The sequence below is a fragment of the Meleagris gallopavo genome, chromosome 24 (assembly GCF_905368555.1).
Source record: "Meleagris gallopavo chromosome 24, MGAL_WU_HG_1.1, whole genome shotgun sequence".
NCBI lineage: Eukaryota > Metazoa > Chordata > Aves > Galliformes > Phasianidae > Meleagris > Meleagris gallopavo.
The window spans coordinates 1,446,785-1,472,883 of record NC_139427.1 but is presented as its reverse complement, the minus strand read 5'-3'; the positions used below and the strand labels follow the sequence as shown (position 1 = coordinate 1,472,883).

The window sequence follows — 26,099 nt, the reverse complement described above, 5'->3', positions numbered from 1 at the left end:
GCAGCACAGGGCCGCTTGTCCCCATCCCCACAGCCCCAAATCACTGCACGCAGGCGGGAGCTGCAGCGCTGCCACACTTTATTGCAGGTGAGGAGGAGCTGCAGCAGCGCTGCAGGCGGTGGCCCCGGCTCCGTCCCGCTGTCACTTGCAGCCCCGCAGCACCGCCACGGCCTGCTGCACCGCAGCCACCACCATTCCATCCACCTGCAACGACACCCAGGGGGTCAGCAGCACGCCATGCACCCCCCCCATCCCCCAACCCCCCCAGTGCCACACACCTGGCCCTGCAGCCATTGCATCTCCCCATGGGCGGCGGCAGCACCGTCCCCAATGCGAGCTGCACTCTCCGGGGACAGAAAGCTCTGCTGCATGCTGATGGTGGCTGTGAGGCTCCGCACCTGCAGGCGGCACTCAGGGTCGTGCCTCGGCTTCCCCAAGTGACCCCCCCCAATATCTCCCCCCATACCTGGTATGGTGCTCCGGCAGGGAGCAGCACCGCATCCCCCACGCACTGCAGCAGTGCACAGCAGCTCACCCCACGCTCCTCCCGCAGCCGCCGCCGCAGCTCTGCATGCAGGTACGGAGCGGGCGGCCGCAGCGCTGCATCTCCTGCGTCCCCGTGCAAGAAATCCCGAATGCGCGCCGCGTCCTCGGGGCGGAAGACGTGCCACAGAGCTGCAGGACGGCAGCCTGCAGCCCGCAGCCGCGCCGTCAACGCCTCGGCCACGTCCTCCGTGTCAAACTGCAGCGGGGCTGTGGGATGGCATAGGGGGGGGGTCAGGGGGTGGGGGGCGCAAAGCGGGGACCCCCCCCCATCCGTATCCATACCGCCCGGCGCTGCGTGCACCGCCACGCTGATGGAGTCGACCGCCTCCACGCTGAGTGTTTTGGTGCCCACGGCGTCATCCTGAGGGGGAATTCCTACAAAGGGGGTTGGTTATGGGGTGGGGGTGGGGGACCGACCCCCTCCCAGCTGCGGCGCTCACCATACGATGCACAGATGCGGGGCTGCAGCCGTCGGAGGCCCTGCTGGCAGCGCAGGTGGGAGGTGAGGTTGAGGCGGCCGTGCGGAGCGCAGTACTCCGGTAAGGGCAAAGCGCAGCTCAGGTTGGTGGCCCTGTGGGACACACGTGGGTGGCATTTGGGGTCGGTGAGGCCGCATCGGGATCTGCACCGCTGTGCCACGCGTGGAGATGCTGGCGTCGGTGAGGGTGCGCTGTGCAGAATGCGTCACCTACCGGCACAGCTGCGCGTCCCCAAAGCTGCACTCCAGCTTCAGCAGTTCTGCAGCGCCGGGCTGCAGTGTGGGGCAGGCTGGGGGGGGGGGGCAAAGGGGGGCGGGGGGGGGATGTGGTGTCACAGCCATGGGGGTGGCATTTCTGCACCGCCCGCCCCGGCCTGCAGCTCCAGGTTTGCAAATTGCGAATGCACAAAAGCTCTTTTGCAGCCCTGCGTTGCAACCCTCCTTGGGACCCCCCCCCCAGATTGCACATGGGGTTGGGACCCCCCCCATGGGACCCCCCCCCCAGAATGGCATATGAGGATGGGAACCTCACCATGGGAGCCCTTTGGGATGGCACATGGGGTTGGGACCCTCCCATAGGACCCCCCCCAGGATGGCACATGGGGTTGGGACCCACCTATGGGACCCCCCCTTGGATGGCACATGAGGTTGGGACCCACCTATGGGACCCCCTTGGGATGGCACATGAGGTTGGGACCCACCTATGGGACCCCCTTGAGGATGGCACATGAGGTTGGGACCCACCCATGGGACCCTCCCAGGATGGCACATGGGGTTGGGACCCCCCCATGGGACCCCCTTGAGGATGGCACATGGTTGGGACCCTCCCCATAGGACCCCCCCCGGATCTCACATGAGGTTGGGACCCACCTATGGGACCCCCTTGGGATGGCACATGGGGTTGGGACCCACCTATGGGACCCCCTTGGGATGGCACATGAGGTTGGGACCCTCCCATAGGACCCCCCCCAGGATGGCACATGGGGTTGGGACCCCCCCATAGGACCCCCTTGGGATGGCACATGAGGTTTGGACCCCCCTCCTCCCAATGCTGCCCGCCCCCCCCCTTTAGGATCCCGGCTCCCACCCGCGCTGGCGATGAATCCATCCCAAAATCTCCTGCTGCCCATCCTGACGCGTTTCTGTGCCCGCAGCTCCGTCACCTCCACCTCCTGCTGACCCCCCCCGGGGGGCCGGAAGGATTCGGGCCCCCACAGCCCTCCGTCCAACCGCTGCTGCAGCCCCGACACCAACACGGGCTGCGGGGGGGGAGGACGGGGGTCTCAATGGGTGGGTTTTGCCTTTGGGGGCGGGGTCTGTGCGTTATGGGGGGGGGGTCTCACCTGGCCCTGCCGCCAGTGCTGCTGGAACAGCGCATAGCTGGTGGCGTGGGGGGGTCCTGCAGCCACAGCAGCCCCCCCGGGGTGAGGACGCGGTGTGAGGTTGGGGTCCCGAGGGGGGGGGAGGGTCTGGGGGTTCCCCCGTGCCTCTCCTGGATCTTCCTCTCCACCACGCGGGCGATGATGCTGTCCAGGATGGCGGTCAGCCGGTTGTCCTGGTGGGGCGGGGGGGGGGCGAGTGTCACCCCACGCCCCCTCCCAGCCCTTCCCCCCCCCCTCCCCGTTACCCCACACCTTGGCGGCACTCACGCTGTGCAGCGCGGAGGCGACGGGGGCGAAGGCCATGCGCACCCCTGGGTGCCCCGGGCACAGCCTGACGGCGGTGGAGGCCAAAAGGTCGCACAGCGTGGCCGTTTGCACGGCACCCCTGCGGGGGGGGGGCGGCACCGGGGACCCCCCCTCACGGCGCTCTGCTCCGAAGAACGGGACGGGGTCGGGGTTTGCTCTCAGCCCGTAACGCAGCCCTCAACGTCCCCCCTCCCCCCCCCCCCCCCCGCCCCGCAGCCACCCCTACCGTCCTTGATGGGTTCGGCTGAGCTGAGCTCTCTGTTGGGGTCGGGGGGGTCGGGGGGGTCCGCGCCCTCCATCTTCTCCTAAAAAACCCCATCGGCTGAACGGCAGCACCGCGCTCTGCTCAACCCCCGGTCCTCAGGGATCGAGGGCGTTGCGCACCGATCCCAAATTGGGGGAGGGGTCTCTCTTACCTGGGGGTCTGCGGTCCCCTCGGTGCCCCCATCCCCGCAGGGACAACGCGACGTGATGCTGAATTTGATGCACACCTCGTGCAGCTGCTGCCAGAGCTGAGACAGCGCTGCGGTGGGGGGGGGGCGGGGGGGTCAGCATTAGAGGAGGGGGCAGGGATGGGGTTTCTGGGGGTGGGGGGGTCTGTGGGGATGGGGGTGCACAGGGGTGGTGTCAGAACCCAGGGGATGGGGGTTCATGGGATGAGGGTCCATCGGGGGGGTCTGAGGGATGGGGGGGCTGTGGGATGGGGGTCCATGAGAGGGGGGGGGTCCATGGGTGGCGGGCTGTGAGATGGGGGTCCATGAGAGGGGGTTATGTGGGGTGGGGGTCTGTGGGAGGGGGGTCCACGGGATGGGGGTCCAAGACTGAGTGTCTGTGGGACTGGGGGCTGTGAGATGGGAGTCCGTGGGGCTGGGGTCCGTGGGGTTGGGGTCCGTGGGGTGCGGGTCCGTGGGGTGGGGGTCCGTGGGGTGGGGGTCCACTCTCACTCACCGCGGGAGGGGATGAGCTGCGTGGGGATGAGGGTCGCGGCGCTGTGCTGATGCCCGGGGAGGCACTGCGGCTCCGGATCCCCTACAAAACCACAAACCCACATCCCCATCCCGTGTACCCCCCCAACTCCCCCCCCAGTGCCACCCCCCGATGTCCCGCGCGGTCACCTCGGATGCCCCCCCTCCCCCCCTCCTTACCGTGCCCGTCCTCCTCCCCGCGGCCGCGCCGGCACTCAGCGCACAGCTGGAAGCCGCACCGGGCGCAGCTCCAGTGGCGATTGAAGAAGCGGCGGTGGCACAAATCGCAGAGGCGGGGGGGCCCTTCCCGGCACCTCCACGCCGTCACCCCTACGGCGACACGGCGCTCAGCCTCCCCACCCCCACCCCCTCGACCCTAAATACCCCCCCCGCGCCCCCCCATCACCCGCTTACCCTCGTGGGCTCCGGGCCACGCGTCCCTGTCTTTGAGGACGGCGGTGCAGAAGGGCCCCCCCAGCACCGACAGGAGGTATTTGGCCGTACAGACGCTCCGTCCCTCTGTGCCCCCCCCCATCCCCCAAATCTCCCCCTCTGCCTCATCCACGGTGCAGAAACCATCCACGCTCAGCGTCCCGCCGTCACCAAAGGCCAACCTGGCGGATAACTGCGAGTTATGGGGGGGAGGGGGAGGGGGAACGTCCCGTGTGCGGCCCCAAAAGGGTCCCGGGACACCCCCCCCCCAGCTTACCTGCGGAAATGCAGCATCCTGCAGGCGCTCTCGGGGGGGTCCCCGCCCTCATCCTCGCCCCCCGCGCCGCGGGCAGCGCAGGCACAGCACCGCGGGATGCTCTCGGGGAGGGCGGTGCACGGAACGCTCTGCAGGCAGCACGGCTCCGGGGGGCTGGGGGGGGATGGGAGGGGGGTTTTGGGGTACGGACCCCCGCTATGGGGGTATTGGGGGAGCATAGGAGGGAGTCTGGGGCCGTAAATCACGGCTATGGAGGAACTTGGGGGGAAAGGAGGGGGTGGGGGCCACAGACCCCTGCTGTGCGGGTGCTGGAGGGGACGGGAGGGGATTCGGGCTCCTGCATCGTGGCTGTGGGGTGCTGGGGGTGGAAAGGAGGGGATCTGGGGCCGCGCGTGGGGCTGGGCGCGCTGCAGCGGGGTCGGGAACGTGGGTCAGAAAGCGGGGCTGGAAAGTAGGGCTGGGGGTGGGCACCAAACCGGGGGGGGGGGGCGCGGTGCTGTGACGGCACCGCCGAGGTGAGGCGGACGCGGGAGGGGACGGCGGGGACGCGGCCGTGCCCCCTTTTACCCCCTTACCTCCGTGTCCCCGCTCCATCCCGGTGCCGCCGGGCCGCCCGGTTCCGTCGGAGCCCCGTTTGGCGGCGCCGGCCCCGGTCCCGTCCTGGTGGCCGCTCGGCCGTTTGCCCGCACGTTTGAGGCCCTCCTCGGTTCCGTCCCTTCGTGCCGCCCTACAGCGCGGCCCCGACTGCTCCGAGTGCCGCGTCAGCCACGTCTTCTTCAGCTTCTGGATGCCCCCGCGCCCCCCCGCTGGGGTCTCACCGTCCGACCCCGCCGTGTCAAAGGGTCCCACCGCCCCGCATCCCCCCCCCGGGCACGGCAGAGCTGCGGGGCAGCGCCCGGCCGCAATGGGATCGGGACCCCCACCTCCCATCGGCCGCTCCTCTCCGGCTGCGGGTGGGGGGCGGTGGGCGCTGCGGGGCCGTGCGCCCACCCAGGGAGCCCCGCAGCTCCGCACCGCGCCGGGATGCTGGGCGGCGTTGGGGGGCGGCGTGAGGGCGTGGGGAGGGGGCACCGCTCTGCCGTCCCTCCATGGGGGTCCCGGCGGTGCCCCCTCCCCGTCTCCGTTCCGCCCCTCCGGCAGCTGCGGCGGCGCCGAGTCCTGGGGCTGCGAGGTGGGATCCTTCTGGGGGTAAAAGTCCTGGGAGGGGGCGCGGGGGGGCGTCAGTGCGGCATCAACACCAACTGGGGGTCCCCAGCCCGTACCATGGGGGGGTCGGATCTCTTTAGGCGGTGGGGTTTTCTCACATCTCTGCCCCTCCCTGCACCCCCGGTGCCCCCCACCCACGGGGCGCCCGCGCTCCCCCCACCCCACAGCCGCATGGGAAAGGAATGGGGCGCACCCACAGCTCTGCCTCCGTGACTCAGCCCCACGTCTGCGTCATGACCCCCCCTCCCACCCCCCGGCACGGAGAGCACCCTGTGGGGCTGGGGAGCATCGCCCCATTACTTGGGGGGCTGCACCTCTGGGCCATCGCCCTTTTGCGTGGGGGGGTTCTGGGTTCTCTGAGGCTGAACGACCCCCGCTGGTACCCAAATCCCCATGGACAGCCAACAGCACGGACCCCAAGCCCTGGAACCCAAATCCCCGTGGACCCCATCCTCACGGACCCTGTTCCCATGGACCTCCATCCCCATCAACTCCAAATCCCCATGGAACCCAAATCCCCATTGACCTTAAATCCGCATTGACTCCAAACCCCCATCGACCCCATGCTCATGGACCCCCATCCCCACTGGTCCCAAATCCCCGTGGATCTCCAACCCCACGGAACTCCCCTCCCCACAGACCCCCCACCCCCACACAACGGGGTACCCCGAGGCCCACCCTTACCCTATTCCCCGATCCAGAGCAGACACTGAACGGGGTGGGGGCCGCTTTTCCCCTCGGTGGGACCCCCAAGTAGAGGGGCTGCCCCCACGTTGGCACGTAGGATCCCAGGTGCCAATCGGTGCCCATCACTCCCTCCGTGCCCCCAAATCGGGGCTCCGTGGGCAGCGCTGAGGACAGGAGGAAGGGGCAGTGGCGGAAGGTTTTGGGGTCTCCGTCCGCGACGCTGTGGGGTTTGCTCTCCACGGGGAAGGGCGCGGGGTAACGGTGGTAGCCGTGGCTGTAGAGGGCCAGGGGGCCCAGCACGGCCTCTGCCCAACGCGGGCGCTCCTTGGGGGGCTCAGCCCAGCCTTTGGGCTGCCCGTTTTTGGGGAGGGGCGGCAGCAGCCGGGTATCCTTGGGGCGGCACGGCGCGTCCCGTGCGCACTGCGGGGCCGGCACGAAGGGGCAGCCCGCGCGGATGCCGGGCGGTTCCGAGCATCCCTCGGAGCGGCTCCACGGGCAGCTCTTGCGGCTCAGCTTGCCGGGCTCCTGGTAGCCATGGAGGGGCGGCTCGGGGGTCGCGCTGTGGGGTGGCACCGCCCCCACGACCCCGTTGTTCTCCATCGCCCCGCGGGCGCCGTGCGCTGCTCTCCTCCAGCGCGGCGCGGTTTCCTCCATCCCCGTCTCGTTGGCCATGTGCTCACGTGCTGCTCCGGTCCTACGGGGGCAGAGATTGGGGGGGGGGTCAGTGGGATGCAACCCCCCCCCGCTCAGCTCTACCCGCTCCCATGGGGAAACTGAGGCACGGGCCTTTCCAGCTCCATCCTCACGCAGCAGCGTGGCAATGGGGAAAGGAGGGGGGGGGGTAAAGGTGCCGGCTCCTCGTTGGCACGATTCTCCGGGGGGGTGGGGGGGGGGCGCACAGAGTGGGTGTCCCCCCGCCCCCCCTCCCGCACCCAGCTGGCCCTTTGCCCACCCAGCGGCACCCAGCGTGGGGAGGCCGTGCCCCATGCAGGTATTCGCCTGCAGCCAGGGCTGGGTGCTGCTTCCCTGCCAAGGGGGGGGGAGGATCCCGGCTCCCATGGCCCCCCCCGATAGGAAAATGCCTGGGGGTGATTTTGTGCTTAGCTGGGACCCGGGGCCACACACACACAGGGATCACACAGCCGTGCCATCGCTGCCGTCCCATCTGCACAGAGAGACCACCACCCCCCGCCCCCCATCCCCCCCCCCGGACTCCCCCCAGACATGAGGACCCCCAACCCATCCATTCATAGCTGCCCCCACGGGGTGTTTGTGGGGCCGGAGCGCAGGACGCGTCCCCAATGTTCCCAGTGTTCCCATCACATCCCATCACAGCCAGCAGCAAAGTCCCCATCCCTCACTGCTGCCCACAGCACTGCGAGCCACGAGCGCCACAGAGCTGCCGTGCCACGGCCCCATAACCACCCCATAGCCACCCCATAACCACCCCATAGCCACCCCATAGCCACCCCATGGGCTCATGATGCTGCCTTCATCCCTCCTCACCCTACAAGCAGCACCCCAAGCCAACATCCCACACCACAAAGCCACCGTTCGATGTCCCCATGGCCACCCCATGAGCTCACCTTCATCCCTACTCACCCTGAGCCCCCATCCTACACCACAACTGCCACAAAGCCATTGTGCCATGGCCCCACGGCCGCCCCACGGCCACCCCATAGCCACCCATGGCCGCCCTGTGAGCTCACCACGGGGTCCTATAGGGCTCCACCCCTACTACCCTACAACCATCACCCTGATCTGCCATCCTACACCACGACCATCACAATGCCGCCGTGCCATGTCCCCATAGCCACCTCATGGCCACCCCACGAGCTCACCACGCTGTCCTATGGGGCTCCATCCCCATTCACCCTACAGGCAGCACCCTGAGCCCCCATCCTACATCACGACCACCACAATCCCACCATGCCATGTCCCCATAGCCACCCCATAGCCACCCCATGAGCTCACAACCGGCTCCTATAGGGCTCCGTTCCCATGCACCCCGCAGCCACCACCCTGAGCCCCATCCTACACCACGGTGCCACCGTGCTGAGTCCCCATGGCCACCCCATGAGCTCACCGGGTCCTACAGGGCTCCGTCCCCATTCACCCTACAAGCAGGACGCGCCGCTCGTTGCTCACTGCATGGCGCAGCGCAGCAGTTTCCCATCGGGGGTCGGCATGCAGGAACGGCTCAGTGGGGTCACAGCTCATCCCCTAAACCCACAGACGGAACGGGTCGGGTTCTGGGATCTGCAGGAGGCAGAAAGCCCCCCGTGCCGCCCTGGGGACGTTCTTCTCCGAGCGCTGCCCCATTGGGATCTCCGCCGTCCCACCCGGAATCCCCTCGGCTTCGGTTGCGGGCCGAAAGTGCCGCGCTGCTGCGCTGCCTGCGATCCCACAGCGACTGCGGGGCCGCAGCCAACGCTGCCACCCAGCCCTGCGGCTGCGCCCTGCCCCAAATGCACAAAAAGGGCCCTTTGTTCCAAACCCCGACGCCGTCCGCCCCGCTGCGGGCGGAACCGGGATGGGAGAAATGCGACGGGAGATGGGCGCAGTGCCGCAGCGCTGCGGGGCCGGGAGGAGCTTGGTGCCGTGTGGGGGTGTGGGGTGCAGCGGGGATTCGTCCCACCGTGCGGAGCGTGGGGTGCAAATCCTGCAGCGCTGCAGTGAGCTGAGTGGTGCAGAATGCAGCCGCAGCCCCTGCGTGGGGCAGGAGGTGCTCAGCCCCCACATTGCAGCCCATGGGGTGCAAACCTTGCAGCAGTGCAAGGAGCATCGCAGTACCTGCAAAGTGCAAACCTTGCAGCAGTGCAAGGAGCACTGCAGTACATGCAAGGTGCAAACCCTGCAGCAGTGCAAGGAGCACTGCAGTACATGCAAGGTGCAAACCCTGCAGCAGTGCAAGGAGCATTGCAGTACCTGCAAGGTGCAAACCCTGCAGCAGTGCAACGAGCACTGCAGTACCTGCAAGGTGCAAACCCTGCAGCAGTGCAACGAGCACTGCAGTACCTGCAAGGTGCAAACCCTGCAGCAGTGCAACGAGCACTGCAGTACCTGCAAGGTGCAAACCCTGCAGCAGTGCAAGGAGCATTGCAGTACCTGCAAAGTGCAAACCTTGCAGCAGTGCAAGAAGCACTGCAGTGCACGGAGCAGTGCAGTCCTCATGTTGCAGCCCACGAGCTGCAAGCCTTGCAGCAGTGCCAGGAGCATCACAGTGCCCACGACATGCAAACCCTGCAGCAGTGCAAGGAGCACTGCAACGCACCGAGTGGTGCAGCCTGCGTTTTGCAGCCTGTGAGGTGCAGACCCTGCAGCAGCATTGCAATGGTGCAGGAGCTGCTCATCCCTCGCGCACCCCCCTATGGGGTGTGAATGCACCCCAGCCCTGCCCCACTGCCCCCTGCTGCTCACTGCACTGCTCCCCAGCTGCAGCCCTGCACCGGTGATGCTCAGCAAGGAGGGCTGCACCGTTTGGGTGCCCCATAGGGGACCATTTGTGGACCCCACTTTTGGGGCTGCGAACAACGGGGACCCACAGAGCAGGCGGTGCTGCTGCATTTATGTAAGGCATGCATGCAGCTCGTCCCTCACTGCATTACATAAAGCATGCGGCCCCCCAGCGCAGCACGGGGTGACGGCAGGGCAAGAGCAGCACAATTAACATCACCGCAATTAACGTGGGTGCAGCTCCGTCGCAGCGCAGCAGCTGCAGCACAGCAGGGGGGCAGCGGTGCCAGGCTGACAGAGGGGTCGTCACCCCTCCCCCCCTCGCCCCCCCAGTGCAGGCAGCCGTGCACCGACCCCCATCCCAGCACTGGGGTCCCCTCAGCCCTAAGCAGGACCCCCTTCTGCAGCCCGGGTTGTTGGGGGGGGGGGGGGAGGTGCTGAAGGAGGACCCCCCCCATCCCCCCCGTGACTGAGGTGAACACACAGAGGGATCGCATGGAGACCCAGGGAAGGGGGGGCCTGGAGCCAAAGGGAGCCCAGCAGCAGCCCCCCCCCCCCCCACACGCCCCCCCCGGCTCTGGCTGTCCCCCAACTGAAGGCACCACCGACCCCCCCCCCATCCCCACAAGGGCTGAACCCCGCGCCCTGCGGACCCCCAAACTCCATAGAAAGGGTCTGAGGGCTGCAGCCCCCCTCAGAGCAGCCCCAAATTCGCTCCCCCTCCCCAGAAGCCCCCGACTCTTCATCCTCCTCCTCCTCCTCCCCCGGCTCCGCACGCAGCCCCGCACCCCCCTACCTGCCTCCTCCTCCTCCTCCTCCTCCTCTTCCTATGCCGCAGGTGAGGAAGCGGAGGGTGCGGGCAGCAGCGGGCGGCCCCGTTCCCCCAACCAGGACCCCCCCCCAACCCCCCCCCGGCCCGAAGGCCGAGCCGAGAGCTTTCGTTAATCTGCGCCCGGCGGTGCTTAGGAAGAAACGTCAGCCCCGGGGGAGCGGCGGAGGCTGCGGCGGAGCGGAGGGCAGCGGAGGACACGGACTCCCACACGAGCGGCTTTCCGGGATTTAGGGCTCCGGACCCCCCCAGAAGGAACGTTTCCCCCCCACCTCCGGTGTTTGTAGGACGTCCCACGTCCCCGTCCCCGTCTCCATCCCCACGGACGCCGAGAAGGAGCAGCGGACGCCCCGTCTCCCCGCACCCCACAGCCGCCCACCTCCTCCATTGCGCCCCGTCGCCACCGGGGGCCCCTCGTCGTCGTCCCCCCCCCAGGGACAACGAGAAGGTGGGGGGGGGCAGCGGATGTCCCTTATCCCTGCGCCCCACAGCCGCCCACCCTCCCCGTTGCGCCCCGTTACCACCGCGACCCCCAACCCGCAGTCGGCTCCTCCATCCCCGCCCCCCTCCTTCTGTGCCGCCCCCTCCCCGCGTCGCTCCTGCTTCAACCCCCCCCCCCCCAATACCTGGAGACAATTAAAAGCAGCCCCCCCACCCCACCCCACGGGCTACAGGGGTTTGGGGGGGGGGGGGGGAGGCAGCTGGCAGCCCCACAGCACCCACCTGGGAGCAGCCGGGGCGTCCTCTCCTCTCCGTGGGTCCCTCTGCCGTCCCCATAGCGCTGCGGGGGTCCCGGTGGGAGGTGAGGGTCCTGGCGTAGGGAAAAGGGCCACAAAGAGGGGCAGGCCAGACGGTGACCCCCCCCCAGCCCCCCAACTCCAAATAGCGACCCCCAGCTTCGTCCCTTCGGTGGCGTTCACCCAGACTGGGGACACACGCGGCTCCAACCCACAGCGCACGGCCCGGGTTATGGGGCTGGGATCGATGGCACGGATGGGTTGGATGGGGACAGGCGGGTCCCTGGGGGGGGGGAAAGCAGGGGGGGGACAGGCAGGACGGCGGGGGGGGGGGAACATCCTTCCCTCCAGCGGTGCCGTGTCCTCGGCTGACCCCATCACCTCACTCCCACCCTCCTCTTCCTCCCTTTGTGGAAGGGGCTGCCGTAAGAAAATAAAAGGAGGGATTGGGGGTGAGGGTGGGGGGGGGGGGGTTGACGAAGCCTTACCTGCCCCGGGGGGGTCTCAGTCCCGCCCCAGCGGAGCCCCCCGCGGCAGAAATGGGGCCGCATTTACCCCAGCGCCGGCGCTGCGCGTTGGAGAAGCGCCTGCTAAAAATACAGCGCCGCGATCCCATGTGTGCGCGGCCTCACATGGCCGGAGGGCTGCGACAGCTGAGTCAGCCTGGGGGGGGGACACCGGGGGGGGGGCGGCCGTGGGGTGATGCTCCATAGGGGACCCCAATGGAGGAGCCCGGAGGGGAACCAATGCGGCCAGGGGGGCATTCGATCGGGGACCCCCAAAGGGAGGGGAGGGGAAGTGGGGCTGTGCGGAGCGGCATCGCAATCCTACAAACCACCCCCCCCCAAAGGAAAAAAAAAAAGGCAGCAGTGGGGTAAGAATGAGCTGGGAGACGGGGGGGGGGGTCTGTAGGATGGGGGGGGACGCATAAAGTGTGGGGCTGGAGGGGGGAGGCGGTGCCCAGCCCTGATAGATACGGGGACAGGGTGCTGGGGGAGATGCTGCACCCCATAGCTGTGCTCCGGGGGGGGCAGAAGTTGTTATTGAGGAACAGCCCCCCCCCCTTCGCCCCCCCGGGGCAACGACCTCTGGTGGAGCTGTGGGCAAAGAATGGGGTCTGGGGGCACCATCGTCCCCCCCAGAGGACAGCATCCCCACTCGGCCTGGGGTCACACAGCTTATGGGGTCACACAGCTTATGGGGTCACACGCCCCACACTGCAGGTTCTGGATGCAGCCCTGGGGGGATGCGGGGACCCTGCAGGGTGCAGCCCCCCCCCATCCGCTCCCCCCACCCATCCCTTGGCTGTAGGTGGGTGAGCTCAGGCCGGCCCCATAACCAAGCCGGCCCCATAAGCACAGCTGGGGCAGCACCAGGAGAGGGGATTATGGCCGTGCTGAGCGCGGGCTGACAGCGACCCACGGGCTGACACAGCTGGGGGGGGGGGCACAGACCCCCAGGGTTGCCACCCCCCCCCCCAGGGTGACAGCAGGGGACCGAGAGCTGCTTTCACCCCCCTCACCTCAGGTTACCCCCTGGGGGATCTCATGCCTCAGTTTCCCCAACCCACCAGCAGATTCTGACCCCCCCCATCCTTTGGGTCTGGGGTCTCCACGGCCCTATGGGGCTGAGCACCTCCCCCCCCTCCCCAACCTGGGCTCTGTTCCCTCATCCCACCCCCAAACCCCCTCCCCCCCCCCCCCCCCAGACCCCACAGAGGCACCGGCGCCGTATCCTTGGAGGAACCGCAGCCCCTATAAGCGGCTTTAGGGGATTACCGCCCCCCCCCCCCCCGCATTAATCGTCTCTGGGACACTTTTATAGGGCTAATCCCGCACCTCGCCCGCAGCTGGGACTCTCCCTGCCCCTGGAGGACCCCCGCTGTCACCTCGTGCCACCCCACCGTCCCCACAGAGGCCACCGTGGGGCCCAGCCCCCCCCCCAGGGCCACAAAGGGAAGCGAGGCTGAAGGCTGGGATGAAGATGCGGGGTTTCCCCCCCCCCCAAGCATAGGAGGAGCTGCAGAGAAACCCCTTTTAAAGTCTGAAATGAGATTTATTGACCCACATCCAAACCTCCCCCCTCCATCCTGGGGAGGGGGGGGGCAGGGGGGGGCATTAAAAGTGCTCCAGAGCCGCTGCTCCCATTTTGGGAGGGGGGGGGGGGGGCACAGCTGTGTCACCCACCCTGTGGGGCAGAGGGCAGAGCAGGAGGGGGGCACAGGAGGGAGACTCAGGGGGGGAGATATGGGGGGGGGGCACAGGCGCCAGCGCCCACCCCAATGCAGGGGAGGGGGCACAGCTAGGCCCCCCCCCTCCCCCCCCCTCCAAGAGCTGCAGCTGAAGGCACAAATCCCAAAATGAGGCGGGGGGGGGACATGCAGAGCACAGCCCTTCCCCAATGAGGTCCTGGCGGTGTGAGGTGGGGGGGGGGGGAGTTGGGGGGACATCAGCTGTCCTGGTCCGGGGGGGGCACCTTCTTCCTGACGCGGGCGCGCGGCCCCCGGGCCGATCCCTGTGTGGGGCACAAGGATGAGGGTCAGATGCCATCATCCAACCCCCCCCCCGCCCCCCCCTTCCCAGCATCATCACCTCCTTGCTGGGCGCCTTCCTCCGGGTCGCACGCAGGCTTTGGCTGCGGGGGGGGGCCGGGGGTCTCGGTTCTGGGGCGCAGATATGGGGCAGTCCGACCAACACTCCTCCTCTTCCTCCTCCGTCTCGCTCTCCAACCCCACCACCCTACAAACTGAGGATGGGGACACGAAGCTCCAACGCAGCCCCCTCCCCATATATACACCCACCCCCCCACTTTGCCCCCCCCTCGCCCCCCCCACTCACCCGGCGGTGCCCCCCGGCGCTGCTCCTCCTCCTCCTGCAGGTAAAGGGGGTCCCGGTAATGCAGGGGGGTCTCATCGGGGGCGCAGCGCAGGTCCTGCATGCTGAAGCTGCGCAGCCGCCCGGCCAGAGCGCCCTGACTCTGCATGGATGTACAAAGCGGGGGGGGGGGCACTCAGATTTATTTTTGGGGGGGGGGGCGGGGGGGCAGGGATCCCACTTTGGGGTCATCCACGCTGGGATGCAAAGGGAATCCTATGGGGCACGCCATGGTTGAGCCTTGGGGTGCAAAGGGGGGGCACAAGGACATGGGGGGGGCACACGATGTAGCTACGGGGGGGGCCACAAGTGGTGAGTTTTGGGGGGCACCTAACAGAGAAATGGGGATCTCGTATGGGGGGGCATCTAACGTAGCCATGGGGGACCCCAAATGGGTGGGTTTTGGGGAGGGGGCACCCAATTCACACATGGGGGACCCCAAATGGATGAGCTGGGGGGGGGGGCACCCAACACAGCCATGGGGACCCCATATGGGTGAGTATGGGGGGGGTGGGGGGGGCACCTAACGTAGCCATGGGGGACAGCAGGTGGGTGAGTTTTGGGGAGGGGGCACCCAATTCACCCATGGAGACCCCAAATGGGTGGGTTTGGGGGGGGGGGGGGGCACCCAATGCAGCCATAAGGGAACTTAAATGGGAGTGGGGGGGGGGGGTGAGTTGGGGAGGGCGGCACCAAATACAGCAATGGGGGACCCCAAATGGGTGAGTATGGAGGGGGGGGCACCCAACACAGCCATGGGGGACCTGGGGGGGGGGGGGGGGACCCAACAGCCATGGGGGACCCCATATGGGTGAGCATTAGAGGGGGAGGGCACCCAAGGCAGCCATAAGGGAACCCAAACGGGTGAGTGTAGGGGATGTAAGGAGGGGGGGGGGCACCCAGTGTAGCCTTGAGGGGACCCCAAATTTGGGGGGCGGGGGGGGCTGCACCCAATTCACCCATGGGGGATCTGGGGGGGGGGCACCCAACATCCATGGGGACCCCAAATGGGTGAGCATTAGAGAGGGAGGGCACCCAAGGCAGCCATAAGGGAACCCAAACGGGTGAGTGTAGGGGATGTAAGGAGGGGGGGGGCACCCAGTGTAGCCATGAGGGACCCCAAATTTTGGGGGGGACCCAATTCACCCATGGGGGACCTGGGGGGGGCACCCAACATCCATGGGGACCCCAAATGGGTGAGCATTAAAGGGGGAGGGCACCCAAGGCAGCCATAAGAGAACCCAAACGGGTGAGTGTAGGGGATGTAAGGAGGGGGGGGGGGCACCCAGTGTAGCCATGAGGGACCCCAAATTTCGGGGGGGGACCCAATTCACCCATGGGGGACCTGGGGGGGGGGCACCCAACAGCCATGGGGACCCCAAATGGGTGAGCATTAGAGGGGGAGGGCACCCAAGGCAGCCATAAGGGAACCCGAACGGGTGAGTGTAGGGGATGTAAGGAGGGGGGGGGCACCCAGTGTAGCCATGAGGGACCCCAAATTTCGGGGGGCGGGGGGGGCTGCACCCAATTCACCCATGGGGGATCTGGGGGGGGGGGCACCCAACATCCATGGGGACCCCAAATGGGTGAGCATTAGAGAGGGAGGGCACCCAAGGCAGCCGTAAGGGAACCCGAACGGGTGAGTGTAGGGGATGTAAGGAGGGGGGGGGCACCCAGTGTAGCCATGAGGGACCCCAAATTTAGGGGGGGGGGGGGCAGCTCCGTGCCCCCACCTTGGCAGCTGCGTGCACCGCAGCCGTGGCTGCCATGTTCAGCCCCCTCCTGCCGAAGCGCAGCATGGTCTCATAGCTCTGCTCCCGCGCTCGGACGATGCACAAATCGATCTCCTGCAGGGACAGATGTTAGGATGGGAGGGGGAGGAGGGGGGGGGGGGGACACACACATAGGATTTTCCCCCCCTCCCCCCCCCCAGTTTGAGCACCCACCTTCTCCTTTCGGGACAGCGTGGGGTGCACAAACCTGCGGTACAGCAACCCGGCACCGCGGGTGTAAGGGGAGAGCAGCCAGAGCACGAAGGCCATCTTCAGCTCGTAGTAAAAGGGCAGCCTGAAAATAAAAGGGGGGGGGATCCTCAAATTAGGGGGGGGGGTCGGTGCTCCACACCTGAAGGCTGTATTTTCTTCCCCCCCCCCCCGCAGTGGCCTCACCAGGGCAGGAAGATGTCGGTGATGGTCTCTGCGGCCATAAAGAGGGCGAACACGATCCAGTACATCATCCAACGGACCTGGGGGGGGTCGGGGGGGGGGGGGTCTGTCGGTGTGGGACCCCCGAAATTGGGGGGGTTGGGGGGGGGGGGGCACAGTGCTGCTCACGTATTCCCGGATGTTTTTGGTCTTCACTGCTTTGTAGGAGGCGTAGGCGGGGTACAGCATCCCGAACAGCAGCCTGGGGGGGGGGGGGACGGGGGGCCGTGTGACCCCACAGCGCTGCCCCATAGCTGCCCCCCCCCCCAATACTGGGAGCACCCAACCCCCACCCCAGCGCCCCCCCCCGCACACAGCGCGGTGCGGGGCGCCCCATAGCAGAGCCCCCCCCCCCAATGGGGGTATTTCAGTGATGTGGGGCTGGGGGGGGGACAAGGGGGGCACGCTGTAGGGCCGCCCCACAGCCCCATAAGCACAGAGCCCGGGCCTAACGGCCATAACGACCAGATGGGACCCCGCGGGAGGGGGGGGCACCCCTACCCCCACCCCCACTCACCCCCACTATAGGGGGCCAGCAACCAAACCCCATTTCCACCCCCCCCATCCTACCCCCACCCCAGCCCCACTCACACCACCACCCGGCTTAGGATCCACGACACCATGGTGCTGCGGACGCCGGGCCGAACCGAGCCGGGCCGAACCCCCACCCAACGCCCCCCGGCCCCCAACGTCAGCCCAACAACTTGAATGGGGCGGTCACCGGCCCCACGCATGCGCACTCCCCTCCCAACAGACCGCGCCGCCCAATCCTCCATTCTTAAAAAAGGGCAACGGAGGCTCTTAAAAGGGCAACGGCGGCCCTTAAAAGGGCAACGGCAGCTATCCTCCGGGTCCCGCCCCCGCGGCCGAAGTGCGGAGTTCACTTCCTCTCTCTCCCCCGGCGATTTAATTACGATTTATTTATTTACCTATCTATGCATTTGCTGATCTATCTGCGTATTTTTGAACTCCTTGTACATTTATTTTTCCCTTTCTCCATTCATCCATCTCCTTTTCCATCTCCTCGTCCCTTTCTTTATTTACTTCAGCGCTTTGCACGCGGGGGCGAAAAAAACAAGAAATAAAAGTTGAGAAAATGGGGGAAAGAAAAAAAAACCCAACCCTCTGAGCGCCCCCTCGGGGCTTTATTTTTGTTCCGAGGGTTTTCTCCTGGCTTTCAGAACGGGTTGTGTGCCACCCCCCTCCCCCCCCCCCGCTGCGGCGGATCCCACCGTGATGTGGGTGCTGGGGGGGGGGGCTGTGGGTGCGGGGGTTTCTCAGCCGTTCTCAGCCCCCGACCCGGCGTTGTGCCCTCCCCCCTCCTGGCCGCGTATCCCCGGCAGCGCCCCGCGGCTCCCCGCTTCATTAGTGGGTTTAATTAGCGGGTTTTCATCCGCGCCCGCGGGGCGTGGAAACGCTGCCTGGGCAAAGCGGTTGGGCTGCGGGAACGAAGAGCCGCGGGGCTGCGGAGCCCCGGGGGGGGGTTTCGTCCATCCCCACCCCATGCACGGGCGGCTGAGGGCACACGGAGCCCGTGGGTGTCACAGTGTGTTTATTACGGGGTGTGTGGTCTGCAGGCGGGCAGCGCCGGGGGGAGGGAAGCAGCCAGTCCTGCTCCTGTGGGTGGGCTGCAACGGGGGGCTGCGAGAATCTCAGCCACCCCCCGGCATCCCATCAACCATGGAGCATCCCATAGACCTGGGGTCGTCCCATCCACCTCAGGGCATCCCATCAACTTTGGAACATCCCATCCCATCCACCTCAGGGCATCCCTCTGACCTCGGGGCATCCCACTTGTCTTGGGGTATCCCATCCACTTCAGGCCATCCCATTACCTCGGGGCACCCCCAACCACTGACCCCAATGCTGACCTCAGAGCATCCCACTGACCTCAGAGCACCCCAATCCCATCAAGCTCGGAGCATCCCATCCCATGGACCTCGGGGCATCCCATGGACTTCAGGCCATCCCATCAATCCCACTGATTTCAGAGCTCCCCACTCACTTTGGGGCAGCCCCCCCCCCAACTTTAGAGCATCCCTTCAACCTCAGAGCACCCCAATCCCATCAACCTCGGAGCATCCCATCCCATGGGCCTCGGGGCATCCCTTCCGCTTCGGGGCATCCACTGACCTCAGAGCACCCCACTGACCCCTCGGGGCGCCCCATCCTCGTCAGAGAACCCCACAGCCTCTGTCCCCACCCCTCCCCACCAACCCCCCCCAGCTGGGCACCGGGGGCTCCATGGGGACGGAGGTGGGGGGGGGGTCCCGGTTCGGTGTCCCGGTTGGGGGCGGCTCCTTGCGAGCGCGGCTGTAGGAAAGCGGGGACGGGGAAACCGAGTCCGGTGCCTTTCGGGGGTGGGAAAGGAAGGGGGGTGAGGGGGGTGCGGGGCGGGGGGTGCGGGCGCATGCGTGCCCCCCCCCCCCCCGGCTAGAGGCTGAGGTCCACCACCACGTGCCGGTACACCACGCTGTTGGCCTTGAAGCTGGGCGCCAGCAGCAGCTCCACGTCGGCTGCGGGGACGTAACGGAACGCCCTGGGCGCCTGCACCGCCAGCTCCTGGAACTTGGAGAACCTCTGCTTGTCCTCGTCCCACAGGTACACGTGGCTGAAGGAGAAGTCGCTGCCCAGCGCCATGTAGAGCCGCCGCCCCACGGAGAAGGGCTGCATCACCATGGAGCCGCGCGACGGCAGCGCCTGCAGCTCCACGAAGCGCTGCCCTTCCCAGCGCACCACCTTGGAGTCGCCGATGTAACGGCTGAGGCAGAGGAAATGCTCCCGGCCGGCCCTGAAATGCTTCACCATCTGCACGTCCGCCGTCTCGCCCACCTCCCCCTGCGGGGCGAACAGCTTCTGCGCCCTCTGCCACTGATAAACCACGGGCGCCTGGGAGCTGCTGGCCACGATGAGGCGAGCCTTGCCGTCGTGCTCCACGAACTCGACGTCGGTGTCGCGGTGCCAGGCGTGCAGAGCTTGGTGGGAGTAGAAGCCGTTCTGGTCGAGGCGGTAGAGGCTGGTGGAGCCGGCCTTGGAGCTGTCGGCGATGACGAAGTACCACTCGCCCTCGATCTGGAAGGCCTCGACGTCGTTGGGTTTGCGGGTTTTCTGCGGGTCGATGTCCTGCAGCTTGATGAATTTGTCCACTGCCGTGTCCCAGCGGTGGATGGAGGAGCCGCCAAAGAGTTGGGCCACCACCACGTAGAGCTGCTCCTGAGCCACGATGGGTTTGCAGTGCACGGCCGAAGGGGCTGCGGGGAGGGGAGGGGAGAGGAGGGCGGTGTGGGGAACGGAGGGCACGGGGGGTGGCACGGGGGGGACGTGTCACCATGGGGGGACACAGTGACAACAGGGGAGAGGCATCGGGGGGGAACTGTCACCGTGGGGGGACACGATGAGCATAGGAGAGGGCATGGGGGGGGATGTGTCACCATGGGGGACACAGTGAGCACAGGGGAGTGGCATTGGGGGGACATTGTCACTGTGGGGGGACACGATGAGCATAGGAGATGGCACGGGGGGGACGTGTCACCATGGGGGACACAGAGAGCACAGGGGAGTGGCATCGGGGGGGAATTGTCACCGTGGGGGGACACGATGAGCATAGGAGAGGGCACAGGGGGGGATGTGTCACCATGGGGGACACAGTGAGCACAGGGGGTGGCATTGGGGGGACATGTCACCATGTGGGGGGACACAGTGACAACAGGGGAGAGGCATCGGGGGGGAATTGTCACCGTGGGGGGACACGATGAGCATAGGAGATGGCACAGGGGGGGACGTGTCACCATGGGGAGACACAGCACGGGGGGGCACAGGGGGGACATGTCACCATGGGGGGACACAGTGAGCACAAGGGGGGGATGTGTCACCATGGGGGACACAGAGAGCACAGGGGGGGACGTGTCACCATGGGGAGACACAGTGAGCACAGGGGGGGACATGTCACCATGGGGAGACACAGAGAGCACAAGGGGGGATGTGTCACCATGGGGGGACACAGAGAGCACAGGGGGGATGTGTCACCATGGGGGGACACAGTGGGCACAGGGGATGATGGCACACAGAGAGGACACGGTGTGACTAGAGAGATGGCACACGGAGAGGACACGTCACTTTTAGGGGTCACACACTGTGCCCAGGCGCGTGGCACATGGAGGGGACACACGTTGGGGACACACGACGAGCTCGTGGCTGTGGCACACACTGACCCCGTAATGACGGCACATGGAGGGGACACAAGGGGGACACAAAACGTGCCCAGGACTGTGGCACACGGAGGGGATGCACTGAGCCCAGGGCTGCGGCACCCAGAGGGGACACACGGCACCATGGGAGGACAGGTGTCACCATGAGGGGTCACACACTGAGCCCGCGGCTCTGGCAAAGGGGGGGGGACACAACGAGCCCGGAGGGGTGGCACACGGAAGGGACACGCGGCACCACGGGGGGTCACACGCTGAGCCCGCGGCTACGGCACACGGAGGGGACGCTGAGCCCACGGCACGGCGGGGACACACATCACCAACCGGGGGGTGACACGGAGGGGACCCGCCGGCCCGGAGCCGCCCCATTACCGGGGATGCGGTCGAAATCCCGCAGCCGGCGCTCCACGTAATCCCACTTGAGGACGGCGCAGCTGCCGGCTCCGGGCTGCGCCAGCGCCACGTACAGATCGCTGGCGTAAGTGTAGGGTTCTGCCGACACCGCCTGGAAGGGCAGCACCTGATGGACCGCGAAGTCTGCGGGGGGGGAGAGCGAAGCCCTGAGCGTCCCGAGACCCCCGGGGCGGGTTGGTTGTTTTTTTTTTGGGGGGGGGGGGGCATCGCGCAGCCTCACCCGTGGTGACGCACTGGAAGTCCCGCAGCGGCAGATCCCGCAGGCGCTGCCCCTCCAGGGCCGCAGGGCTGCTGCAGGGCACGGCGGGCACCGTGGTGTTGGTGCCCTCCAGCCACTCCACCAACCACTTCAGTTTGCAGTCGCACACCAACGCGTTGCCTCGCAGGTCGCTGAGGAGGGGGGGGGGGCACGATTTTAACCTCCCCCCCCCCCACCTCCCCCCAAGCCGCAGCCCGCGGCCCCGCAGCTCCTTACAGATCGCTCAGGATATCCAGCGGTTTGAAAAGATCCCGGGGCAGCGTCCGCAGGTTGTTGTTGGCCAAAGAGCTTTGAGGGGGGGTCCGGAGGGGGGGGGGGAGACCATTGAAAACACTGTCGCCCCCTCTTCCCCCCCCCCCCCGTGTCCCCATAGGGCGCTCACAGGTGGGTCAGCGACTTCAGCCCGCGGAACGCGCCCTTGGAGAGCGCCTGGATGTCGTTGTTCTCAATGAACCTGGGGCGAGAGGAGGGGCTGCACCGAGGGGTCCGCCCCCACGCCCCCCCCCCCCTCTCGACCCCCCCCCCTCCCCACGCACAGATACTGCAGGTGGGACAGCCCCGTGAAGGCGTTGTCTCCGATCAGCGTGAATTTGTTGGAGTTGAGAAGGCTGCAAAGAGCGGGGGGGGGTTGGGGCTGAGCGCTGGGATGGGGGGCACCGAGGTGGGGGGGGGGGAAGGGGGGCACCTACAGGAACTGCAGCGATGGGATGTGCGCGAACGCCGCCTCTCGGATCTCCGTGAACGCCGCGTTCACCATCGTGCTGCGGGCGGGGGGGATGGGGGGGATGCGGGGGGGGGGCACGGGGGGCTCAGCCCCTCATCCCCAGCCCGTGGGGCGGCGCGCAGCTGCGCACACCGACACCCGCACAAGGATCCCTTTTGTCCCTTCGGCCCCCCAAGGCAGGCAGCGGCCCGGCGTGCCCCCCCCCCCCCCCCCCCACGCCCCCCCTCGTCCCCTTGGGCTCCGCTCCCCAAGGTCACGCACTGCTCTCCTCCCCATCCCTGCCCCCCCCCGTGTCCCCACCTCCACATCTCCATCCCTGCCCCCATCCCCCTGCCCACCCCCTGTCCCCATGTCCCCATCCGTGTCCCCAAAACCCCGATCCCCCCCCCATCCCCACCCCCAAATTCTTCCCCCATCTCCCCATGTCCCTGTGTCCCCATCCCCCCCCCGTCCCCATCCCCTTGCCCTGATCCCGATGTCACTTTCCCAGCCCCCACCCCCCCGTCCCCCTGTTCCCATGCCCCCCATCCTGTCCCCATTCACATCTCCATCCCCCATCCTCCCCCCCCCCTCGTCCCCGTGCCCCCACCCCCCCGTCCCCATGTCCCCATCCGTGCCTCCATCCCTGTACCCCCACCCTCACCCCCTGCCCCCCCCCCGCCCCCCCACTCACAGTGAGATGACCTCGGGCGGCAGATTCCTGGGGATGGCCTTGGAGTCCACGCAGAACGCCGTATCCCGGGTGCAGGAGCAGCTCGGGGGGCACGGGGGGGGCCGGGGGGGCCGCCGTCCCATCGCCGCGCCCAGGAGCAGCAGCACGGCCGTGAGCATCCCGCTGCAACGCTGCAGCTGCATGGCTGCTGCCGGGCCTCGCTGCAGCTCCGGGGCTTCTGCAGGGGGGGTCCTCGAGGAGCCTTTTTTCCTACACCCCCCCCCGCTCCGTCCCTCCCCCCCCCAGACACCCCCTACCCCACCGCCCTCAGTGCCGGGGGGCAGCCGGGAGGGGTGATGCTGGGGGAGCGCGAGCTGCTGCAGCGCAGAGCGGCATGTCTGTGTGCGGGGGGGGGCGGGGGGGGAGGAGGGATGCGGCTGAGTGACAGCGCAGCACACGTGGCCGCGAAGCCCCCCCCTCCCCCCCCCCACGGCACGCGGGGTGCACGCTGTGAGGGGGGGGCACTGTGGGGAGATGCTGGGGGGGTCTGTGGGGGGGGGGTCAGTGGGAGGGGGTCTGTGGGGGATGCATTGGCGGGGCGCTGGGGGGGGCACTGGGGGTCTGTGGGGAGGGCATTAAGGGATGCTGGGGGGGTGCAGGGGGTATTGGGGGATGCCGGGGGGATGTTGGGAGGGGGGCACTGGGGGGCTCTGTGGGGGGGTTGTGGGGTGCTGGAGGGATGCTGAGGGGGTTACTGTGGGGGGGGTCCTGTGGGGGGGTGCTGTGGGGGGGTATTGGGGGATGCTGGGGGGATGCGCTGGGGGCTATTTTGGGGGGGCATTAGGGGATGCTGGGGGTTGCCGTGGGGGGGTGCTTTGGGGCACGAATGGGTGGGGGGAGGGGGGGTACAGCAGTGGGTGCCACAGCCCGTCCCTGGCACCGCGCTCCCGGAGCCAACAATGAGGCCAGCTGGCTGCGGGGGGGGGGAAGGGAAGGGGGGGTGCTGGGGGTGGGGAGGGCTTGGAGTGTGTGGAGGGGGGGCCTCGATGCGGGGCAGGGCGCCGAGTGCTGCCGGCCCTCCCCACTCCAGCACAGCGCCGTGCAAACATCCCGAGTGGCACTCGGCAGCGCCGCCCTTCAGTGGGGCCCCTATAAATGGGGGTCCCTATAAATGGGAGCCCCTATAAATGGAGGCCCCTATAAGCGGGTCCGCCGTCTCCTCCCCCCACAGCGGTGCCGGCTCGCGGACGGGATGGAGCGCAGCACCAAAGAGCCGCTGTTGGAGGAGCCCCCCCCGGTACGGAGCTCCCTGCGCCCGGCCCGGCTGCGCGGTGCCGCGTGGGGCGCGGAGCTCAGCCCCGCGTTTCCCCCCGTAGCGTTACAGCGAGGCCGCCCCGCGACCCCCCCCCGTGAAGGCCGTTGTGGCGGCGGCGGTGCTGGCGGTGCTGGCGGTGCTGGTGGTGGTGACGTTCCTCCTGCTGGGGCTGCACCTCGCCCAGGCGCACGCGGAGACGGTGAGAGCGCAGCCGGCGCCGGGGGGGCACCGCGCTTCGTGTGTTTCCCCCCCCGACCCTCCTCCGCCTCCCGGGGCTCTGAGCGCACAGCGCTGCTCTCCGGGCGGTGGTCGTCGTCACCGCGGTGTCCCCCCCCCCACGCAGGTCCTGCGGATGACGATTCCTCGGGATGGGGAGGGTCCCCCCCAGCGCCTCTCCATGAGCCCGCGGGAGCGCACGGGGACGTTCGCGGTGAAGGAGGGACTCAACGCGACCGCGGTGGTGGTGTTTGACTACGGCAAGGTGCGGGGCAGCCCCACGGGGATGGGGTAGGCGTGGGGGGGGGGGGGGGCGGTGGGGGGCACTCAGTGGGTCCGGTGCCGCCAGCTGCTGGTCAGCTACAGATCCTGGCAGCGCCACGCGTGCTTCGTCACCCGCGTGGATGAGGACGGCATTCCGGGGCTGGATGCCATCAGCCAGCACTTCCAGCACCGGGAGGTGAGCGCTGTGCCCAAATGTCCCCGTGTCATTGTCCCCATATCCCATCTCCACCCCATCCCCATCCCCATCCCACTCCATCCCATTACATCCCCATCCCATCCTCATCCCATCCCATCCCCATCCCATCCCCATCCCCATTCCCATCCCACTCCATCCCCATCCCATCCCCATCCCATCCCCATCCCCATTCCCATCCCATCCATCCCATCCATCCCATCCCCATCCCATCCCCATCCCCATCCCATCCCATCCCCATCCCATCCTCCCATCCCACCCATCCCATCCCATCCCCATCCTCCCATCCCCATCCCCATCCCCATCCCATCCCCATCCCATCCCATCCCATCCCATCCCATCCCAATCCCCATCCCCATTCCCATCCCATCCCATCCCATCCCCATTCCCATCCCATCCATCCCATCCCATCCCCATCCCATCCCCATCCCCATCCCCCCATCCCATCCCCATCCCATCCCCATCCCATCCCATCCCATCCCACCCCACAGACGGTTGCAGCTCAGCCCATCGCTGACCGCTCCATTCTGGGTACCACCATCAACATCCTCTGCAGCACCGTCCCCATATTCTGGGCCTGATGGGAACATCCCACATCTCCGTGGTGCCATCCCTGTCCCCGTCCCCACATGGGACACACGCAGTGTTGGGGTTGGGATGTGCAAAATAAAGGCTGTGTCTGAGTGCCACCGTTGTCCTTTCGCTGCTGGGGACGTTTTCTCAGCGTGGGGGGGGGGGGCACATCTGTGGGTGTGGGGCAAGGACCGCTCCAACCACCCCCAAATGGGGTCCCGTGCGCCCCGCTGTGGGGTGGCACAGCTTTGGTGCCCATGGGATGGAAATGTCCCCATGGAGCAAATGGGGCACAGCTGCCACGTGTCACCTCCGGGGGTCGAGTGGGGCAGCTGTGTGCCTATAGGGCAGCTGTGTGCCTATAGGGCAGCGATGGGGGCTGTGGGGCAGCTGTGTGCCTATAGGTCAGCGATGGGGGCTGTGGGGCAGCTGTGTGCCTATAGGGCAGCGATGGGGGCTGTGGGGCAGCTGTGTGCCTATAGGGCAGGAATGGAGGCTGTGGGGCAGCTGTGTGCCTATAGGGCAGCTGCGTGCCTATAGGGCAGGAATGGGGGCTGTGGGGCAGCTGTGTGCCTATAGGGCGGGAATGGGGGCTGTGGGGCAGCTGTGTGCCTATAGGGCAGCAATGGGGGCCTATAGGGCAGGAATGGGTCTATAGGGCAGCGATGGGGGCTGTGGGGCAGCTGTGCGCCTATAGGGCAGCGATGGGGGCTGCTGCCCCTCCCCCGGGCCCCACAGTGGGATGTGTCACCCCAAACATCCCTGGGGGGGGGCTGGAAGGGACAAAAAGGGACCTGGAGGACCCCGCAAAGGGGGGGAGGGGGGACGGACACACTGGGGAGGTGCAGCCGTGCTGCTGGGAGCGCAGGGAGCACCCAGAGCACC

At 67.6% G+C, this 26,099-nt stretch overlaps 4 protein-coding genes across 11 annotated transcripts; 1 reads left to right on the top strand and 3 right to left on the bottom strand.

Annotated features, from left to right (window-relative positions):
- Positions 1-33: 33 nt before the first annotated feature.
- On the bottom strand, positions 34-9,165 carry HR (HR lysine demethylase and nuclear receptor corepressor). The gene is given in 19 exon segments (XM_085242776.1): positions 34-204; positions 279-398; positions 467-753; positions 829-921; positions 987-1,117; positions 1,239-1,314; positions 2,112-2,283; positions 2,368-2,423; positions 2,426-2,579; positions 2,674-2,834; positions 2,939-3,017; positions 3,129-3,235; positions 3,661-3,741; positions 3,858-4,007; positions 4,092-4,291; positions 4,387-4,539; positions 4,934-5,583; positions 6,277-6,973; positions 8,366-9,165. Coding segments are annotated over 19 exon segments (3,456 nt in total). The 5' UTR covers positions 8,392-9,165; the 3' UTR covers positions 34-141.
- A 4,170-nt stretch (positions 9,166-13,335) lies between these two features.
- REEP4 (receptor accessory protein 4) lies at positions 13,336-17,769 on the bottom strand. 2 transcript variants are annotated; one of them, XM_085242768.1, is made up of 8 exons: positions 17,308-17,769; positions 16,508-16,580; positions 16,343-16,419; positions 16,121-16,241; positions 15,908-16,021; positions 14,139-14,277; positions 13,893-14,046; positions 13,336-13,815 (listed from the first exon to the last, which is right to left on the bottom strand). In XM_085242768.1, the coding sequence occupies exons 2-8, from the start codon at positions 16,565-16,567 to the stop codon at positions 13,419-13,421; spliced, it is 1,062 nt and encodes a 353-aa protein (XP_085098894.1). In that variant the 5' UTR covers positions 16,568-16,580; positions 17,308-17,769; the 3' UTR covers positions 13,336-13,418. The 2 variants fall into 2 exon arrangements, with proteins under 2 accessions (XP_085098894.1, XP_085098893.1); XM_085242767.1 differs by lacking the exon at positions 17,308-17,769 and adding an exon at positions 16,970-17,252.
- A 144-nt stretch (positions 17,770-17,913) lies between these two features.
- On the bottom strand, positions 17,914-23,032 carry LGI3 (leucine rich repeat LGI family member 3). Of its 4 annotated transcripts, none has more exons than XM_085242763.1 (8): positions 22,654-23,030; positions 21,946-22,017; positions 21,793-21,864; positions 21,639-21,710; positions 21,473-21,544; positions 21,218-21,387; positions 20,956-21,088; positions 17,914-19,629 (listed from the first exon to the last, which is right to left on the bottom strand). In XM_085242763.1, the coding sequence occupies exons 1-8, from the start codon at positions 22,833-22,835 to the stop codon at positions 18,513-18,515; spliced, it is 1,890 nt and encodes a 629-aa protein (XP_085098889.1). In that variant the 5' UTR covers positions 22,836-23,030; the 3' UTR covers positions 17,914-18,512. The 4 variants fall into 4 exon arrangements, with proteins under 4 accessions (XP_085098889.1, XP_085098890.1, XP_085098891.1 ...); XM_085242765.1 differs by having other exon boundaries at positions 18,786-19,629; positions 20,908-21,120; positions 22,654-23,027; XM_085242766.1 differs by having other exon boundaries at positions 18,787-19,629; positions 20,956-21,120; positions 22,654-23,023.
- Positions 22,739-25,330, top strand: LOC116217698 (surfactant protein C-like). Of its 4 annotated transcripts, none has more exons than XM_085242771.1 (6): positions 22,739-22,803; positions 23,864-23,929; positions 24,009-24,146; positions 24,291-24,428; positions 24,540-24,623; positions 25,133-25,330. In XM_085242771.1, exons 2-6 carry the CDS (start codon positions 23,885-23,887, stop codon positions 25,220-25,222), a joined length of 495 nt encoding a protein of 164 aa, XP_085098897.1. In that variant the 5' UTR covers positions 22,739-22,803; positions 23,864-23,884; the 3' UTR covers positions 25,223-25,330. The 4 variants fall into 4 exon arrangements, with proteins under 4 accessions (XP_085098897.1, XP_085098896.1, XP_085098899.1 ...); XM_085242770.1 differs by having other exon boundaries at positions 22,785-22,803; positions 24,513-24,623; XM_085242773.1 differs by lacking the exon at positions 22,739-22,803 and adding an exon at positions 23,081-23,142 and having other exon boundaries at positions 24,513-24,623.
- The last annotated feature ends 769 nt before the right edge of the window (positions 25,331-26,099 follow it).

Bases quoted from the DNA above. Each gene is read 5' to 3' on its own strand.
- REEP4 (XM_085242767.1), bottom strand. From the start codon at position 17,154: ATGGAGGATTGGGCGGCGCGGTCTGTTGGGAGGGGAGTGCGCATGCGT. The intron at 14,278-15,907 runs GTGGGGGCACGG...ACATCCATGCAG, and splicing joins CGGTGCACGCAGCTGCCAAG to AGTCAGGGCGCTCTGGCCGG. The intron at 14,047-14,138 runs GTGAGTGGGGGG...CCCCATCCTCAG, and splicing joins GCGCCGGGGGGCACCGCCGG to TTTGTAGGGTGGTGGGGTTG.
- LGI3 (XM_085242763.1), bottom strand. From the start codon at position 22,835: ATGCAGCTGCAGCGTTGCAGCGGGATGCTCACGGCCGTGCTGCTGCTC. The intron at 21,865-21,945 runs GTAGGTGCCCCC...CGCTCTTTGCAG, and splicing joins ATCCCATCGCTGCAGTTCCT to CCTTCTCAACTCCAACAAAT. The intron at 19,630-20,955 runs GTAATGGGGCGG...CCCTCCCCGCAG, and splicing joins GGATTTCGACCGCATCCCCG to CCCCTTCGGCCGTGCACTGC.
- LOC116217698 (XM_085242772.1), top strand. From the start codon at position 23,804: ATGGGAGCCCCTATAAATGGAGGCCCCTATAAGCGGGTCCGCCGTCTC. The intron at 23,930-24,008 runs GTACGGAGCTCC...TTCCCCCCGTAG, and splicing joins TGTTGGAGGAGCCCCCCCCG to CGTTACAGCGAGGCCGCCCC. The intron at 24,624-25,132 runs GTGAGCGCTGTG...CCCACCCCACAG, and splicing joins AGCACTTCCAGCACCGGGAG to ACGGTTGCAGCTCAGCCCAT.